This window comes from Topomyia yanbarensis, chromosome 2, assembly GCF_030247195.1.
Source record: "Topomyia yanbarensis strain Yona2022 chromosome 2, ASM3024719v1, whole genome shotgun sequence".
Lineage (NCBI taxonomy): Eukaryota > Metazoa > Arthropoda > Insecta > Diptera > Culicidae > Topomyia > Topomyia yanbarensis.
Genome location: NC_080671.1, coordinates 302,275,573 through 302,295,893, shown reverse-complemented (window position 1 = coordinate 302,295,893; position 20,321 = coordinate 302,275,573). Strand labels below are relative to the sequence as shown.

The 20,321-nt window shown below is 38.3% G+C and overlaps 2 protein-coding genes across 2 annotated transcripts; both read left to right on the top strand.

The window, feature by feature from the left end:
- Window positions 1-13,737: 13,737 nt before the first annotated feature.
- Window positions 13,738-14,674, top strand: LOC131680497 (uncharacterized). The gene is made up of 2 exons (XM_058961208.1): window positions 13,738-13,992; window positions 14,060-14,674. The coding sequence occupies exons 1-2, from the start codon at window positions 13,738-13,740 to the stop codon at window positions 14,672-14,674; spliced, it is 870 nt and encodes a 289-aa protein (XP_058817191.1).
- A 128-nt stretch (window positions 14,675-14,802) lies between these two features.
- On the top strand, window positions 14,803-16,185 carry LOC131680496 (uncharacterized). The gene has a single exon (XM_058961207.1). It carries the CDS (start codon window positions 14,803-14,805, stop codon window positions 16,183-16,185), a length of 1,383 nt encoding a protein of 460 aa, XP_058817190.1.
- The last annotated feature ends 4,136 nt before the right edge of the window (window positions 16,186-20,321 follow it).

Below are 20,321 nucleotides of genomic sequence, written 5' to 3'. Positions count from 1 at the left end.
CCTAACTTGAATTTTTGACGCTAGATAGGGAACATAATTACCTATCTTGGAACAAAATTTCATCCAAATCAAAGACGGGTTTTTTTGTAAATCGAATTTAAATTTTTTAAATCGATTTTTTTTTCAGTGTTGGAGTGTTCGATGAAGAATTTTTTCAATATTTTTATTCACAAATTTTACTAATTTTGTAAAAATCACTCCAACAACATTTTTTTGTAAGAATTGTCATTTTCAGCCATTTGAAAAAAATGGTAAAAAAAGTTTGACCCTCTTCAAAAGATAGTCTAGATAATTTTTGGAAAAACAAAGTATGCAAAAGTGGCTTTTTGTGACGAAGTCTTCATGTACAGAAAGTTTCATTAAAATCTGAGAGGGTGCTGCCAACTATGAATACGATTTAGCGCGAAATTCGTCAAATGAATCTTCAGATATAGTATATTCGTAAATGTTAAAATTTCAAACCACCCCAAGTGCCAGAACTTTGAGGCAAAAAGAATTTAAATGAACATGAAATATTCAGCGTCACAAAAATTATCCTAATGTGAAATTTTCATCAAATTCGGGCCACTTTTGAGGATTTGTCCGACGTTTGTATGGAAGGTGATAACCTTGCGTTGTTAAGCATATATCCGGCCACTGTAAAATCCTTCAATTCGAGGTCAGTCATTCCATGACCATGTATCACAATATGTGCTCAAGTTGTTTGATTTACAAAACATTTGATATCAATGAGAAATAGCGTTCTACAATTAGCACAACTATCCAATCACAAAAAACTCCATTTCTGTCAAAAATGTTGCCAGATTATTACTTGTTCCTGCAGTGACAAAGCTTCATCCATAAGCTGAGAAAGCAATAGTCATGCTCGGAGTTTTAGTGTAGTCAAAAATCTGATGAGAAAAATGAATACAGCATTGTATGTAAAATTCACATGAAATTTAGAGTTTATCAGAAGCTCTTCCATTGCTTATCTTTGTATTTCGAACAGTTTCGCAGTAGGTATATGGTGACCGTTTTTCTGTGGATGGTGACGCCATCGCAAACTTTCGTACCTAAATGACCGGTGTTATCTGACCACAAAATAATCCCTGACTCTCAGATTAAAACCTCTATAATCGAAATAAAAAATAGGATGAAAAAATCTTCTCACAGTTATTTTTTTATTGTTTTCAATAGTTAGCAGAAGCTTTCGCTGGTTTATGGATTAAAAGTCTAGAGGAGTTTGTGATAAATAGACCAATAGGGTTACTGTGCCGTAATCCATCTTAGCACCTCTATTCATCCCACCCATTTGAACACATTAGTTAGAACAGTGTCTGCTATCTCTATTCAACGCACTAGCTCAAATGGTGAGTCGAATGAAAGTGCGTTGTACTCGACTATTCGCTTCGCTCTAACGCGAGTATCTTTCATTTTCCAAGACAGATTTTTTATTGATCTGCTTCTTAAGAACGAAGCAAAGATGTTGATACTCATTTAAGCGCAATTTAATCAGTGTAAGCTGAGTTATCAGCGAAATAGTGTGACATCGTGACTAATGAGAAGAATAAGGGCACGTCTACCCTACCTAACGAGACAGGATTAATTAATTTAGTTTCTTTTATAATTTGCAATTAATACGTTTCGTTTGTCATTGATATTTCGATCAAAAGAAAATCAAAACCGAGTTGAGCACTGCGGAGCTTCCGTTTTGGCAGATAGAGAACACAATGGATGGTTTCAGGAACACCCACATTTATAACTGAAAGCTACACGTCTAAAGTGAAATAATTAACTGGTTCTAAGATACATGTCTTCACTTCACGAAACCCGTCATTTGGAAATTATGCTGTTAATTCTAGACTAACTGTACCCTTTTCGCGACTCGACTGCGAGTTTACCGTACGTAGAATGTGATGTGATGTGATACAATCAGTACAGATGGTTAGCAAAGCGGAATACCTTGTCATGTCGTTATATACATAATTAATGCTGGCTGTCGTCTGGCGTGCACCTACCTGAAGGAACAGAGATGGAATTCGCCTTGTAATAGAATAAATCGAATAGCCTCAAGCGGCTCTCAACGCTGCCATTTGCGACTGATGACTCACCCCGCAGCCGGCAATCAAGAAAGTTCATCAATCTGCGGTTACCTAATTAGTAGGTATATTCAATCCCTTCTATCTTGATGCGAAGAGTTATGCTTTATTAGATTCACGTTAATGTTCTCAGCTGGTTTTAGTGTAAGATAATTGGAGTTAGTCATCCAATACAGAACCTCATGCCGTTAGGCACTGGCGGATCCAGGGGAGCAACGGAGAAGCTTCCTTAAGGAACATATCAAATAATTTCTATGTTTGATTTGACAAATTATTCGCCACACTCCACGCATTGTTCGAAATTCCGTTTTCCAAATCGTGCATCAGACACATTTTTCCAAGAAGGATAGGTAGGTAACGTTAGGTATGGTGAAAACATTTAACTATTTCATCAACTCTATTATTGTACAATTGTACATACACAGCAGTTTTATCACTTACGAAAATTTACCCCAATTCAGCTAAGCAAAAAAATATTAGAAAATTTACTATTTTAGACAAGAAAATAATTCAAATAACTCAGTAAAGGCGCTTTAACCTAGGCTCATTAGCCAGGGCAAGATGTAAATACCTTTGTCCCATCCCAAAGGACCAAAGGAGTGACATTAACCTTCTTAGCCAAGTCACTCCCAACGATTTATTATATCCCCTTCAAACTGAAACGGTCGGTATGGTTGTCCTCGTTTCTTCCTACTTTAAGATTCAAAACAATTCGGTTATTAAATTATTCATAAATGAATCATTTAATTGCCGTCCTATTTTGAAACATCTTCAAACCCAACTCTGCACTGTAGGCCTGGCCGTTTTAATATTTGCGATATATGAAAATATGCTTCAAATATTAATATTGACAAGAAAAACAGTACAGAATAACTGCAGTGTTTTCCAGGATGCTTTTCAATACTGGCTGTGTAAGAGTTAGAATAGAATAGAATAGAATAGAATAGAATAGAATAGAATAGAATAGAATAGAATAGAATAGAATAGAATAGAATAGAATAGAATAGAATAGAATAGAATAGAATAGAATAGAATAGAATAGAATAGAATAGAATAGAATAGAATAGAATAGAATAGAATAGAATAGAATAGAATAGAATAGAATAGAATAGAATAGAATAGAATAGAATAGAATAGAATAGAATAGAATAGAATAGAATAGAATAGAATAGAATAGAATAGAATAGAATAGAATAGAATAGAATAGAATAGAATAGAATAGAATAGAATAGAATAGAATAGAATAGAATAGAATAGAATAGAATAGAATAGAATAGAATAGAATAGAATAGAATAGAATAGAATAGAATAGAATAGAATAGAATAGAATAGAATAGAATAGAATAGAATAGAATAGAATAGAATAGAATAGAATAGAATAGAATAGAATAGAATAGAATAGAATAGAATAGAATAGAATAGAATAGAATAGAATAGAATAGAATAGAATAGAATAGAATAGAATAGAATAGAATAGAATAGAATAGAATAGAATAGAATAGAATAGAATAGAATAGAATAGAATAGAATAGAATAGAATAGAATAGAATAGAATAGAATAGAATAGAATAGAATAGAATAGAATAGAATAGAATAGAATAGAATAGAATAGAAAATAATTTAAATAACTCATTTAATGAAGTTAACCATTAATATCCCTGTGGTCGTGTTTTATGCCAAATTCGTATTTTTTTTCTTCTGCTCATTCTGCACAGTAGCTTGATTTTTGCTAATAAACGTTTGGAAAATTAATCTCAATTCTTATTTATTTGAGATCATTTTGAAGCTATTTTGCAATTAAATTGTAAAACAAAAGAAAACTTTTGGTGCTTGCGATTATTTCAAATATGAAACAGCTTTGGTAAGCTTTAAAGCCTATTCTCCTCCTCGATAATCTCCGTCACAAAGCCGACACTCCATCACCCTACTGAATGTTACGTCATTTGTGTTCTGGCCCTCAACTACATTTCGATTTAACTTCTGCTTCAGTCTATACACGTTTGAGCGTTATAGAACGGGTCAAATTGGATAGAATTGTTATCGGTATCATGAACAATTGGCTTAAAAGGTACATTGTCTCTGAACTTTGTCTTGATTTTGTTGACCGCATTGAAAAAAAGAAGGTGGAAAGAAGAAAAAGAAGGTGGAAAGAAGAAAATACAATTGGAAGAAAGCCTAAAGCTTTTTGTCATACTGTTTTATAAACTAAAATATGTGATGAAGTCAAAACACAGCTTCGACTATTTATATAAGCACAATCGAAAACTCGAAAATACTCTTGTGTTATTGCTGGGCTATTGCATATGAGTAAAGCCATGTCAAAAGTGATCCTCGAATTTTTCGCAAAATCACCAATTTTCATGAGGTATATTTTATTGTTTAGGGATTATGGTGAATAGCTTTTGGTATAAATATTTCGTTAAAACTCTTTTTTTTTCTTTAAGATATTAACCCTTAAACTTTATTGCATGATAAAATTGTAAATTTTATTTCACAAAACCTACTAAAGATAATTGAATGAATTTTTGTACACTTATGGAATGATATTTACACTATCTCATAAAAATATTTCTACTGTATAATTTGTTGAATAACGGTATTTTGCATCTATTTAAAAATTTCAATTATATTTTTTCTTGTGTTCTTCACGCTAAAAACTTTAAAAAGTATGTGAAATTACGCGTCAATTTTTCACCTTCAATAATCTGTATTGATAATATTTCATTTTTGTTCCTATCGAGAGTTATGGACGATTTTGTAACGGTGAGCTCTTTCAACGCACGGCTCACTTTTATGCAGCCCGCGAGAACTTACACATTGGCAACGCCGCACCCGTCAACGTCAAAATGCGTAATGAGCTAAAATACCTATTGAAATCCATAAGAATCACTTATGACCTTGCGCCACAACTATCCCATATGAAAATCATTAGTTTGTTTTGTGGAAAAATGGGGAAAATGGCCATCGAGTCACTTACGGATTTCACAAGATATACTTATGAAATTCTTATTGTGTTCTTATAGGCTTCATATGAGTGTACTTATATTAATCATCGTGTTGAAATATGAATTTTAAAAGAGAATATTTGTGAAGTTCATGAATGTGATATATGCACCTGATTTGAGAAATTAATAAGAAAATATGTTTTAGTCATTCCTTCGCGACATGTATTTTCCATAAATTCATTCCACGTAGACTCGGAATTGGCCAATCAGCTATAGTTAAAGCTTTAGTTGTTTCAGAAGATAAAATACATGCTGAAAAGTCAATACAAAAAATTAAACATTGCTCATTAACCAAAAACATACTTACATTTATTTTTCACCCTATTAAAACTGAGCACCAGATTGAAACTAATTGCATCAATGTTGCCTTGAACTATGGCATTTACACAATAATATTTTTATAATAATCTTAAAACACGTGTATGGATTCTATAAGTCAAAATTATGAAATTCATATACTGCATATGTAATGCATAAGCATTTAATGAAATCAAACTTTTGCTGGTTTATAAGTAGTGACTTATGAAATTTTTAAGTACTTTTTCCTCAGTGCAGGAAGTGTGCATCGCATGACTAAATGAAACCACTTCTCTAGATTGGTGAAAAAAAAAATTCTATGCGGATTATCAAAGGTTAATGTTTTCCGGATATTTTGAGATACTTTTCGATTTTTCGTGACCGAAGTGCACAACAAAAACAATAGTTGTTTAATGAATACTTTTTTATTATAATTTAACATTACTAGAAATTAAACTGTGCCACAAAGAACCGAAACATAACTCATGTAATACGCTTATGTTATTGCCGTCTTCAACGATAGTTTTGTTATGGCATTTTCATTTTTGACAGTGCACTACAACCGGTGTAGTCGGTGCTATACTCATTCAAACTTGGGTGTAATCAGTATCTCTTTTTTTGCGCTACACCAGTTAAAAACGAAAACGCTGTTGGTCCAAGTAAATCTATGTTTAATCCAAATTCATTATTAGTCTACAACATCATACAGAAAAATGGAACATTTTATGAAAACAGCATTTAACTTCCCGTTTTTATGTTCACTAGGTGATCTTACTTATAAACAACGATGTGTCTTGTGAAAAATGTTTACTTTGAATCTGTTTTTCAAATGCTTTGGTGTGTTTTCTTTATCGTTATTGCTTCTGTTAATTCTGTTAATTAGTGGTTTTCTATGTTCTAGTAAGATATTATTTAATTCATGAAATTTCAGTGATCCATCAAGATCTTTATTTCAAAATCATCGTTACTTTTTTAACGGAATACAGCATTCGTTTGGACGAACCATATTCATAAAATAAAAACAAACTAATGTTTTTTCGAGCAAATATACCGTGCTACCTAGATCACAAAGACACAAGCAAAAAAAATCATATCCATGCAGATTCAAACATGCCTACTGCTCAAGTTTGTAACTCCTGAAAAATAGATTAACGCTAAAAACCATGCAAATTACTCGAAAAACGTTCACCTTTAATCTTCCGTAAAGAAAAGATTATCTTTTTGCTCTAATATCAAAGATGGTAATTTTGGACAAAAGATACGCCCTTCCAAAGCGATGCGCATTACGACGTAGCGACATGCGGTGTTGCCAATATGTAAGCGCTCGCGGGCTGCATCAAAGTGGGCCGTGCGTCCAAGGAACGAACCGTTACAAAATCATCCATAACTCTCGATAGGAACAAAAATGAAATATTATCAATACAGATTATTAAAGGTGAATGATTGACGCGTAATTTGACATATTTTTTTAAGTTTTTCAGCGTGAAGAACATAAGAAAAAATATAATTGAAATTTTTAAATAGATGCAAAGTACCGTTATTCACACAATTATACAGTATAAATATTTTTATAAGATAGTGTAAATATCATTCCACAAGTGTACCAAAATTCATTCAATTATCTTCAGTAGTTTTGAGATATGAAATTTACGATTTTATCATGCAATCAAATTTAAGTCTTAAAGAAAAAACCTGTTTTAATCCACCTAGCGCTGCAATTGTGCCTTTCTCATTTCTCTAAACTATGGCACGGAGGCTTTTTATGTTCAACATAATTGTGGAAATGTCCATTACATTCTTAGTACACTTTGCACTTATACACAATGGCTTGCCAGCCACGAACTTGATGAGCTACGTGTCGACGGTGAAACACTTGAAACATAAAAATATCGTACTTCATTAGCCTAATCAGCATTAGATCAATGCTATCTGCTTGCTAACTCATTTTGTCATACGGAGGTGGGTATGTGAGGAGGGCGAAAGTCCCATGAACGAACGACTCCCCAGCTTAAATTGGTATGCTTTGTGATATAGTGGTGGTTTAAAGATGATGGGGTTGAAGGGGAGGGGTATGAGAGCTGGATGGGGTGGTGGTCTGAGGGGTGATTTAAGAAAATTTTTAAGGGAGGGGAGTGAACAGTAGAGGGGGATGGTAACCCCTCTCCGTTAACCATCAACTACGCCCCTGTTAAAATCCAGAAACTTTATGCGAGTCAAAAAAAAAATTGGCCGGGATTAGGTTGACGTTTTTCAGAGTGATTGCATAAACTTTCTATATGAGAAAGGCAAAAATGTGCCAAAATCCAAAAAAGTAAATCGTCGTTAAATTTTTTTTTCGAGTTTGCATCAAATATCGACGTTTCATGCACCTTGAAGACATTTAGCATCAAAAATAAAAATTCTATTTATAATTTTTCCTATAGCTTATATGAGAAATTTCTGTGTGGCCGCACTCCCAGACCCGTAATTCCGGAACCAGAATTCCGATCGATCCAAAATTCAATAGGAGCCGATGGGAATGCACCTTTCATTTGCACCTTTCATTTGAGACTAAGTTTGGGCAAATCGGTCCAGCCATCTCTTAGAAAAATGAGTGACATTATTTGACACATACGCACATACACACACACACAGACTTTTTCCGATCTCGACGAACTGAGTCGAATGGGATATGACACTCGGCCCTCCGGGCCGGGATTAGGTTGACGTTTTTTAGAGTGATTGCATAACCTTTCTATATGAGAAAGGCAAAAACGCTTTTAATCCATCCAACAGTGTGATAATACATTTCTTACAACTCTTATCGCTTTCTTCGGGTTTTATATCGATTGAGAACATTTAGAACTTGATGCTTCGCGATGTTTTTGATAACACATACTACAGGTTAAAGCAATTTAATCTAAAAACGGAAAAATGGTCCATAAAATAGAAATAAAAACAAATAATGCTACGTTAATAACATATATAAATGCTTTAATCAATGCATTGTGTAGGGAAAACTGAATATTCCTAAAGGGGTTATATATGTTGTGCTGAGTCAAAAAAATCGAAAAACAAATTTTCGAATAGATTTGAAGTTGTAATAGCGTTTACTCAAATTCCCAACGCGGATGAGAACTAAGCACTGAAATTTCAGCTCTTGATATCTCGCTACCTCTGAAGTGCATTCGTGCATAGTTCAAACTTTACTGCGATATCGACTTTGTCTAAAAATGACTTTCCAGTAGTATCTTTGATCTGAATTGATACCCCTAATCCTAATGCCAAAGAACAAACAAAAAACTCTTGAAACCTGCTAGGGAAAATCATTATCATTACTGGAATTTTCTTTTTCACGAAACTTTTCGATAACCTTCCGCCACTTTCATTAAAAATTTTAAAATACTTTATAATTTACATAATCTTATTAGGAACAGTTGTTCAAGAAACTTTTGTAATATTGAGGAAAAGCTAAAAATTTATGAATTTTCTCTATCTGCAACATATAAACCCCTTAAGTATACTAATTAATTTAGGATACCCTTTTAATATAAACTATCGCACGAATGGGAATAGTTTCGCCGAATTTTGGAAGAAGTCAAACATGCCTACTGCTCAAGTTTGTAACTCCTGAAAAATAGATTAACGCTAAAAACCATGCAAATTACTCGAAAAACGTTCACCTTTAATCTTCCGTAAAGAAAAGATTATCTTTTTGCTCTAATATCAAAGATGGTAATTTTGGACAAAAGATACGCCCTTCCAAAGCGATGCGCATTACGACGTAGCGACATGCGGTGTTGCCAATATGTAAGCGCTCGCGGGCTGCATCAAAGTGGGCCGTGCGTCCAAGGAACGAACCGTTACAAAATCATCCATAACTCTCGATAGGAACAAAAATGAAAAATTATCAATACAGATTATTAAAGGTGAATGATTGACGCGTAATTTGACATATTTTTTTAAGTTTTTCAGCGTGAAGAACATAAGAAAAAATATAATTGAAATTTTTAAATAGATAAAATAACCCCATGAGATCTACCTAAAAATTGGTGTAGTTCAATGCAATTGAAAGAAAATATCCTCAGAAAATGGGGTGTACCTATTACTGTGAATAATAAATACCAGTTTTTATCGTGGGGACATTGACTAAATAGCGACATTTTTTTCTTCATAATAAACTGAAGCTGTTAGAATATTCTTCCCTTCCCTTGATGTAGTCTAATAAATATTTCTGATTTTTTAATATAGTCTTTCAGCGTAAAAATAAAAAAAAAAAAATTTTTTCTTCATATTTGTATCTTTAAGATAAGGAAAACATGGTCAAGAAGGGATTTATTCAAATTCAGCCTTGTTTGTTGGCTAGAGCTCATTGTTTATTTTATTTATTAATTTATTTCGGTTTGGTGGGGATTTGGTGAAAATCTAACTTCCTGCCCAAATGGCATAATTGCGAAACCGCCATCTTTGAAGTTTTAAAATTATGGAGAATCAGTTTTTCAATTGTAACAGAGTCTTTAGCGAATTTGTTGAGACTTTCATTCAACCCTCAAAAAGGCAAGCGGGTCTCAGAGGCCCGGCACGTTACAATTTTTTAGTTACAAAAAATATGTATGCAGTATAAGCTTGGGCATGGAAATTTCGATAATTAGCTTTGAAATCTATAACAAAAATAAAGAATTGTGAAATTTTCATCTATGGAGTGATGCGCAGCTATGTTTGAATTTTTTACATGCACAAAAATGCAGGCCCGGTGTGTATGCAATATTTACTAGGAATACCACGAGTTTTATACATTAATATTTATCTGAAAAAAATATTTTGATGAGTTCATCTTCATATTAGCAGGAATTTTTTCATGTTTTGATTGATTTTATCTTTTTACCTTTTCTTATACGAAAAAAAATCTTGAAAATAATGGAAGAAATTCGAGCAAATTCAACAGCAGACGAAACTGATTTGCAAAGCGAGGAGGAAGATGCGAATGATATTGCTTCCGACGATGAATCTGATGCAGACTCAGAAGAAGAATCTGAATATGTACTCCGGTTATGCATCAGAAGAAATTAATACCAACCCAAAAACATTTATTCGTCGTGTTCAAACGAAATGGAGCTCAGACCCAATCGACGGTCGACGTGATCTTCCGAATACTCACCTTTTGAAAAAATATTTCACCTTTTTACATCCATCGCCTTATACCCTGAAATCGGGATTTGTTGTGTGTTCGTACTCATTTATTTATTTATAATTGATATCATCAGACACAGTGTGGTCCTAATGATAATTTCTTAATCTATTTAAAAAGTCAAATTGTCATCTGCTACGTGGAATGTGAAGATCGAACTCGGATGACACTCTGTTGAAGGTCCGCTGCAAACCAATGATGGCACCGTTTACTCCATAGTTAGTCCGGCGAAGAGGTAATCGGAGGAATAAATTATTGCGAAGGGCGCGAGGGCGAACGTTCATATTTATCACACTGAGAAGCTCGGGGCAGTCAATTCGATGTTGCAAAATATCCGAAATCGTCATAGCACGGAATAGATCCCGCCGCACTTGCAATGTATCGAGTCCAATAAGCAAACCCCGGCTTTCGTAACTTGGCAGCTGGTGAGGGTTGCTCCAAGGCAATCGACGAAGGGCAAACCGAACAAATCTGCGTTGTACTATCTCGATTCGATGGACACCGTATTCCAGAGTTGATCGAACGAGTGAGCAGTAGAGAGATTTCAAGCAGTAAATATCTGAAAAGTGCTTAGATATTCTCATTATGAACCCCAAACAGCGTGATGCCTTTGTGACAATATAGTTGATATGCTGTTTAAACGTCAGTTGTTTATCGAGAAAAACTCCGAGATCTTTGACTAAATTCGCTCTGTCAATCGTGGAATCAGCTAGACAGTAATCGAATCGAATTGGCGTTTTTTCCTCGAGAACGTAATGACCGTACATTTCTTGGGGTTTAGGATCATTCGGTTGAACTCGCACCATTCCGCAAAGGTTACCAGTTGGCGTTGAAGGAAAGCTGCATCATCAGTATTCCGGATTCTATGGTATAACTTGAGGTCGTCGGCGAAAGATAACCGTGGTCCTTCTAAACAAAAGTTGACGTCGTTGAAATTCAGAAGAAAAATCAATGGTCCGAGATAGCTGCCTTGCGGAATACCAGATGAAGCAAAGAACTCTTCGGATACACAATCACCTATCTTGACTGCTAGACGACGATCACTGAGATACGATTGCATCCAACGGAGAATATTAGTACCAAAGCCAAGTCTATCCAACTTTGCCACTGCAATATCTTGTCAAAAGCAGCTGAATGGTCCGTGTAGATAACGTCAGTTTGAAGGCCGTCGGACATGGCATCTGTAACATATGTTGTGAACGACAGAAGATTCGTAGATGTTGAACGTTTCGGCGTGAATCCATGCTGAGTCTCGGAGATATACTGTTTGCAGTGGCTGGAGATGGGTTCCAACACAGCCATTTCAAACAGCTTAGGAACTGCGCTTAGAGTTGTAGTACCACGGTAGTTGTCAACTACCTTTTTATCACCTTTTTTTGTGAACTGGAAACATGAAGGAGGATTTCTAGAGTTCGGGAAACACTCCCGTTGTTAGCGACAATTGAAACAGATGACAAAGAGGTTCAATTAGACCGGCAGAGCATTTTTTTAGAATAATAGTTGGTATACCATCTGGGCCTGCCGAAGTTGAAGCCTTCATTTTGCCAATCGCCAGTTGTACCATATTATTGTTGATATTGATAGAGTCAAAGACTGGTATGATTCAGGTACATTAAGAGCCGCGCGTGAAACCTGGGTCGGTGTCAGTTTCTCGTTGGAGAAAACACTCGCGAACTTTTCAGAGAATAGTTGGCAAATCTCCTGTAAACTAGAGCTCATACGTCCTCCATAGCTCATCGTTGAAGGCAACCCGGATTCCTTTCTTTGCTCGTTTACATGCTTCCAGGATGTTTTAGGTTCGGACTTCAACTTACGTTGCACGTTTCGCAAGTAATTGGCATGGCAACGCTTCAATGTCTTTTTATAAACTTGGTTAACATGAACGTAGTGTTGTCGCAGCCCCCAAACTTGGAGTACTTCTTCAGAACGGTTCTTTTAGTCGCTTTTAACCGTCTCAGCTCGGCAGTGTGCCACGCTGGGTGCTTAGATTGAAGGCCACTTCTTTTGAGTACATAGCGATCGATAGCATAGCTCATAACATAGGAGAAGGTCTGAACTGCAACGTTGACATCATCATTGTCGAGAATTTTAGTCCAGTGGATATTCGACAGGAAGTCAATAATCATATTATAGTCGGCTTTTCTAAAATTATAGCTGACGGTGTCAGAAGCATTGCAGTCATGCTTCACTCGAATCGCTTCAAGCACTATATGCAGGGGAGGGTGGTGTCTAACAGTCTTACCCAGGGGAAACGGTGCTGCGGTAACATTTGGCGCGTAGTCAGATTTGCACGAAAAACAGAGATCAAGGATTCTGTTGTTCTCGTTCACCACATTATTCGTTTGGCGCAGCAGATTTAGACTGTAGAAGTCAAGCAAATTGGTGATGCCATCATGAAAAGATGACAGTTCGGGATCAGCTAACATAAATCCGTCAGAAGCATAGTGCCATTTTAATCCGGAGAAATTGAAATCGCCAACAATCAGGATCTCATCAACCGGGCTTGCTTGAGCGGAAATCCGTTCCAGTGGCTCAGTATGTGAATCAATCAATGTCGAATCGCGACGGTCCGGTGGAAGATAAACCACGCAAAGAAAAAGTGCGTAGCCAGCCAGTTTGATTCGCACCCACACCTGTTCGACACAGACCCCCAGAGTATCGTGGATAGCGACAAGTACCCCGCCGCCGGTAGCCTTCAGACTGTTGCGTGAGCTGCAATCAGTACGGAAAACATCGTAGTTGGCACCAAATGCTTGCACTGACAGAGTGCTATCGTTAAGCCACGTCTCTGTGAGGGCGATTATGTCGAAGCATTCATCCGAACTTGCTATCAAATAATCGTCGATTCCTGAATTCATACCGCCGGCATTCTGATAATATATTTGTAGGTTTGAATGCCGCGATTGAATCCTCCCTGTAGCATCGTAGCTGTTTCCCTGTTCACGCTTGAAGAGAGCATCGAACAGTTTTGGAAGGTTGAAGAGCTACAAACCCGGTTTGCCTATTCGTTGGAAGAAAGGCGATGCGAAGAATCATTTTCATCTACCACAACGAGAACAACAGAGGGACGATACATGGTACGTTTACCCCGCCAACCCAACTTCAACGAGCTAATTGGATTCCAGACCTATGGCACTCCGTCGGTTTCTCCTCCTGGAAAAACGACTTGCACCGAATCCTGAACTGAAGAATGAATACCATAAGTTTATGGAAGAATACCTCTCCCTTGGACACATGCAGCGTGTTCGAGAAGACGACGGACAGTATTCCCAAGCATACTACCTCCCGTAGCACCGCATCACGAAGTGAAGGAAGCCAGCACAACGACGAAAGTACATGTGGTTTTCGACGCCTCGAGCAAGACCTCTACAGGCTCATCCCTCAACGAAGCTCTACTAGTAGGTCCTGTGGTGCAGGTCTATTGACCATTCTTCGGTTCCGTGGCGTTGGTGAGTGATATCGCCAAAATGTACCGGTGAGTTTTGCTCCATCCCGACAATGCACCTTACCAGAGAATTCTGTGGCGATCCGAACCGGCCGATCCAATCCAATGCTATGAGTTACTGACTGTTACTTATGGTCTAAGCCCATCATCCTTTTTCGCCACACGCACGTTGCAACAGCTGGCTAACGATGAAGGCGATTCGTATCCGCTGGCCGGACCCGCTGTTCGGAAGAGTTTCTACATAGATGACTTCATCGGAGGAGCACAGTCCATCACAGAAGCAATCCAGTTAAGGACAGAACTCAGCGAACTCCTGGCCAAAGGCGGTTTTCCACTTCGAAAATGGACATCTAACCAACTATCAGTGCTGGCAGGTCTGTCATCCGATGAAATTGGTACCCAATCGTCAATCCAGTTTGACAAGCACGAGACGGTGAAAACATTAGGAATTTCCTGGAAACCTGAGCCTGATATTCTTCGCTTCTACTCCGAAATTCGCCAACACAAGTATGCACCAACGAAGCGATCGATCCTTTCGGCAATCTCTCAACTGTTCGACCCATTGGGGTTAATATCGCCAATTGTCATCAAGGGTAAGATGCTAATAAAACGTTTGTGGCTGGTACCATGTGCTTGGGACGACGAGGTACCGAATCATATAGCGACGTCCTGGGAGAAATAGGCAGCACAACTTCCAAAGGTGACAAATTTCCGCATCAGCCGTTACGCCCTACTACCAAACTCCACCAACCAGCTTCATACGTTTTCCGATGCATCGGAATCGGCATACGGTGCGTGTACGTATGCCAGATGTGCCGACTCCTCGGAACAGATTCGTGTTCAACTGCTTGCTTCCAAATCCCACCTTTGAAGAAAATTACACTACCTCGTCTAGAACTGTGTGCTGCAGACATTGCAGCCAAATTTCACTCCCGGATCGTCGAGGCGCTCCAAACACCAATCGCTGGTTCGTATTTTTGGTCTGACTCCACCGTAACCCTGCAATGGCTGCGAGCACCTCCTAACACCTGGAAAACATTCGTGGCGAACCGAGTATCGAAGATACTGATTTCTAATTTTGCCTTTTGGAATCACGTATCCGGGACAGAAAACCCCGCGGACCTAATATCACGCGGCATGCACGTCGACGACTTTCTGGTCAGCAAATTGTGGAAGGGAGGCCCCAATTGGCTGTCAAATCCAAGAACAAAATGGCCAGTCTTCAAATATACCGATTATCCAGAAGACGGGAAGGAACGCAGAAAGCTGATTACAGCCGTCACAAGGACTCAAGTAATATGTAGTAACATCAATCCGATCTTTGCCAGATTTTCATCCTACGAACCTTTGCTTCGATCTACAGCCTACATCTTTCGATTCATCGCCAATGCTCGCTGTAAAGCGCGCACACAACCGCTCCCCCTTACTGGTCCGATTCACAGTATCTCGCTTAATGTGAAGCACCTGAACAATGCAGAACAAAAACTGACGCAGCTGGCTCAGGCAGATGCATTCGACGAGGAGATCCAAAATTTGCAGCATAACAAGGCCGTCGGAAAGCGTTCTGCAATCCGTCTACTGACTCCGTTTCTAGACCCTGAGGGAACCAAACGTGTAGGGGGAAGACTTAAACTTTCAGACCAGCCATTCCTATTCAAACATCCCGCCCTATTGCCCAGCAACCATCCCCTCACTCGTTTAATTGCCAAATCCTACCACCTATCACTTATTCACGGTGGCGACCGCCTAACACTTGCGGCTATACAAGAAAAATACTGGCCAGTCCACGGTCGACGACTGGTTCGCAGCACCCTTCGCAGCTCTTTCCGTTGCGCCAGAGCAGAACCAGTCTGCTTAAAGCCGGTACACAAGCGAGCTGTTGCAACTAAGGCGTACATCAGCATCTTCGTATGCTTCTGCACCAAGGCAGTGCACATCGAGTTGGTGAGTGACCTGTCAACGCAAGGATTCCTGTCGGCACTTCGCCTTTTAATCGCTCGTCGTGGACTATCGAGTGACTTGTACTCCGACAACGGAAAGAACTTCGAAGGGGTCGCCAACGAACTGGACGAAGTCTACCGAATGCTGCAAGATGAGTCGCAGATGCTACAAATTACGTCTGACCGAGCCTGCGAACGAATCACGCGGCACTTCAGCCCACCTAAGGATTGTGGGAGGCGGCGGTTAAGGTGACCAAACGTCAACTGTACCGACAGCTCGGCAATTCAAAGCTGTCCTTCGAGGATCTGACCACCCTACTAACGCAGATCGAAGCGAGCATGAACTCGCGCCCTATCGTACCGCTGAGTGAGGACCCGAATGACATCGCTGCGCTAATCCCTGCGCACTTCCTGATCGGTAACACAATGCACTGCCTATCTGAACCAGAGTTGCATCGATTGCCGCTGAACCGTCTGGACCATTATCAACGTCTGCAACGAATCTATCAGCAGCTCTGGTAACATTGGCGGATAGAATATCTTCAAGAGCTGCAACGAGACTCCAACGTTTGTCAACCCAATGCAGATATTCAACCGGGACGACTCGTAGTGCTGACTAACGAACTTCAAATGCCGGTGAAGTGGCCATTGGCTCAAATAATTGCCGTTCGCCCAGGCAAAGACAAGCTGGTGAGAGTAGCCGTGGATCCATCGTACGGCCGATCACCAAGATCTGCTTGTTGGCGATAGAAGAGAAGGAGGACAATATACTGCAGACTGCAGTGGTCGCTTAGATTTAGATTAAGAATTAAGTTAAATCTTACTATTTGTATTTTTTCCTCTAAATAATCTTCATTTGTTAGTTTGTTACACACACAGACATTGTCCCAAATCGTCGAGCTGAGTCGATTGGTATATAAGACTCGGCCCTCCGGGTCACGGAAAAAATCTCGAAAGCTTGAGCGAATTCTATACATTTCTTTTCTAAGAAATGTAAAAAGGAGTTTTAACGAAATATTTATACCAAAAGCTATTCACCATAATCCCTACAAAAAAAGATTACCTCATGAAAATTGGTGATTTTGTGAAAAATTCGAGGATCACTTGACACGGCTTTACTCATATCAGATTGTATTTGGTTTCAAACATGGATTCGCAGAATCAACTTCGAAATCATCGGAACCTACGTTTCTGCCCCTGCTATGGCCAATTTATCCCCAGTAATACCAGAATGAGTGTACTACTTGGGATAAAACTCGGTTCTTCGAGCATATCTTTAAATATATAATACTATTTATTATTTTTACAGGATGTTTCTCTATCTAAAAGTCAGTTGGCGTCACCTACAATGTCTAGCAGGGCAGATACTTCAATCCTCTCCCGAATATCTCCATCCACAACTATCACCAGATTTCCATCGTTGATTAGATTCATGACTTGGAACCACTTCGTCCCTTTTGAAATTGTACCCATTGACGCTAAATAGAATATGCCCGCTTCGGATCTTGCTCTCTGACCATGTCTTCTAGATCTACGGCAACGATCTACTCGTTTCAACAGTAAGCTGGGCGCAGTCTGTTCATTGGCTCTAGTTTTCTTGGCATGTGGTCTCAAATACCCCGCTAGCGTTTCTGTCAATTTAACCGCATTCAGGTCAGAGGAGCTGTTCGGAGTGCTTCTACAAAAAGATCCTTGGCGAATGATTTTACCTTCAACTTCCGCTCATGGATTCTCGCCTTCTGTATTACAGCATGGTGGTCCGGCGCAGTCTTCGCCGAGTATCCAGGTCATGTTTGCTACCAGCGACAGACTACAAAAGGTAACGCCGATGGTGGATTCTCGCCGTCTATGAGAAAAGTGGCACTGGTGTCCTCCTTGCATATCATGACATCCAGCTTGGCTAAAGCCTCCAGCAGGCTATGTCCTCTTGTGTTGGCAAGTCTTCTTCACCACTCCACACCCCAAGCATTGAAATCTCTTTCGATGACTATCTTTCGTCATCTGGCCAGCTCTCCAGGAAGGTTATCTAATCTATAGTTACCGTTAACGATAAGGTAATCTCTACGATTCCGCAATGATTGCAACGTCGCAGTTTGGTTTTGTTATCGATTGCCACAAAGTTGCTGTGCAGTGTCGCAATGATTGAGGTTTACTGATCCAAGTAATCCTCTATTAATTCTGTCCTTCCAACGTCTTCATGTACGCTGGGCATATGAACCCTCCCGGTATGCGGTTCTGTCTGCCTTCATTTGTGCAGATCATGCACTTCGAATGCTTTGTGCAGTCTCTTGCTATCAGATCTGTTCTATCCACTTGTTTGGTTACGTTAGGGACAGCAATACACTGAAGGTTGGAAAAGCTGCATTATTGTGCAACAACATGCATGAGACCAATCTATGTCGCCATTCACCTCTGATGAAGAACTTTTATCCCTTACCTCCCCGCGGTGCCAACCGGGGTACAGGCAACCTTTTGCCGTTTTTATTTAAACTCGGGACTGGATCGGGTTCTATACCCTACTGGTATCAGTTCGTTCACTTCGACAGGTTGATGGATTGGAGCCTGTCTCAGTTTCGTTTCGAGCTGGAGTGACATTAGTGAAGATCGATCTAGGTGGATCTGCTCGAGCTAGGATCTGTGTTCGCATGCTGAAAAGGAAGCGGGACAAATGACGCGCGCGTGGGACTGCTAGTGATCCCGTCTTGCATACTGAATCTTTCGGTACAGCTAATGGCTATTTTGGGCAGCTTAAAATTATTTCTTGGTTTTATTTTGTAGGTTTGGTTTGTATACATTGTACTATACAACCCTCGATTAGTATTTTTTATCAGCCCCAATAAGAATTTAATCTGACTAGTATCGATGATCACGGGTCAATACGTACTGAAAGTTCGTCGCATCTGTTTTTATGAATCTAATATCAATTTCCGTTATTGCTAACAAGCCCGTGCATCAGGTTAACGGTCCTTTGTATTTCCCTTCAATGTTCGATATTATCGTTCGTATCCGTGTATTTCACAAACAATCCGATATAGAAAATAGGAAATACTTTCCATGATTTATAACATCTCAAGCTATCATAACTCTTTGTCTATTCAACGTACAAGTTTCCCGGTTCTGGTAGCATAACCCGATCAGAAGGGCATAACTGATTTATAACACCTGGAGTAATTTATTTCAAAAATATTTTGAAACAGAACCTGTTATAAATCCGGTTGGTTAGTTGTTAAAATAACATAAAATAAAACAAAAAACTGGCTAATGATAAGAAAATTGTAACAAAATTTGATATGATTTTATCAAAGTTAAAACTAAATGAGATATATTTTTTTTCCAAAAGTAGAAACGTCCTCTGTAAAAGAACTGTATTAGATATAACGATCTAATGACAACAACCTAGTAACAAACTATCAATTCATAAATTGATCGTTTCATAATAGATTATGTTATAATATTGATAGTATATAAAACTGTTCGCAATCCATTTTGCATTCCGTTATCTGAATATAACTCCAGTTGTTATAAATATCAACCATAGTTATAATAGTATTATTGTTTTGTTATGCTCTTCTGATCGGGAAGTCATTAAGTGACTTCACGCTTGTCTGGGCATGCCGCAGACTCAAGTGATTCGCATTTAATGCCAAAATATCCTTACCCCTGCGTTGCAAAAGACAAAAGGTTAAATCGCCGGAAAACTCTAAGCTTGCGCATATGACCCTATTTCACGCTTTTCTAAACTTTCTTCATTCAACCCCTTGCTCTTCCTTGAGTACTCGATCAGAAGAGCATAACAAAACAATAATACTATTATAACTATGGTTGATATTTATAACAACTGGAGTTATATTCAGATAACGGAATGGAAAATGGATTTCGGACAGTTTTCTATAATATCAATATTATAACATAATCTATTATGAAACGATCAATTTATGAATTAATCGTTTGTTACTAGGTCACTGTCATTAGATAATTATATCTAATACAGTTCTCTCACAGAGGACGTTTCTACTTTTGGAAAAAAATATATCTCATTTAGTTTTAACTTTGATAAAATTATATCAAATTTTGTTATCATTAGCCAGTTTTTTGTTTTATTTTTTGTTATTTTAACAACTAACCAGCCGGATTTATAACAGGTTCAAAATTTCAAAACATTTTTGAAATAAATAACTGTTATAAATCAGTTATGCCCTTCTGATTGGGTATACCTTCCATTTTAAACTAAGTTTGTGTAAATCGGTTCAACCATCTCTGAGAAAATTGTGTGAGTTTAAATGACACACACATACACACACGCACATATAAACTCACATACACACAGACATTTTCCGATCTCGACAAACTGAGTCGAATGGTATGTGACACTCGGCCTTCCGGGCCTCG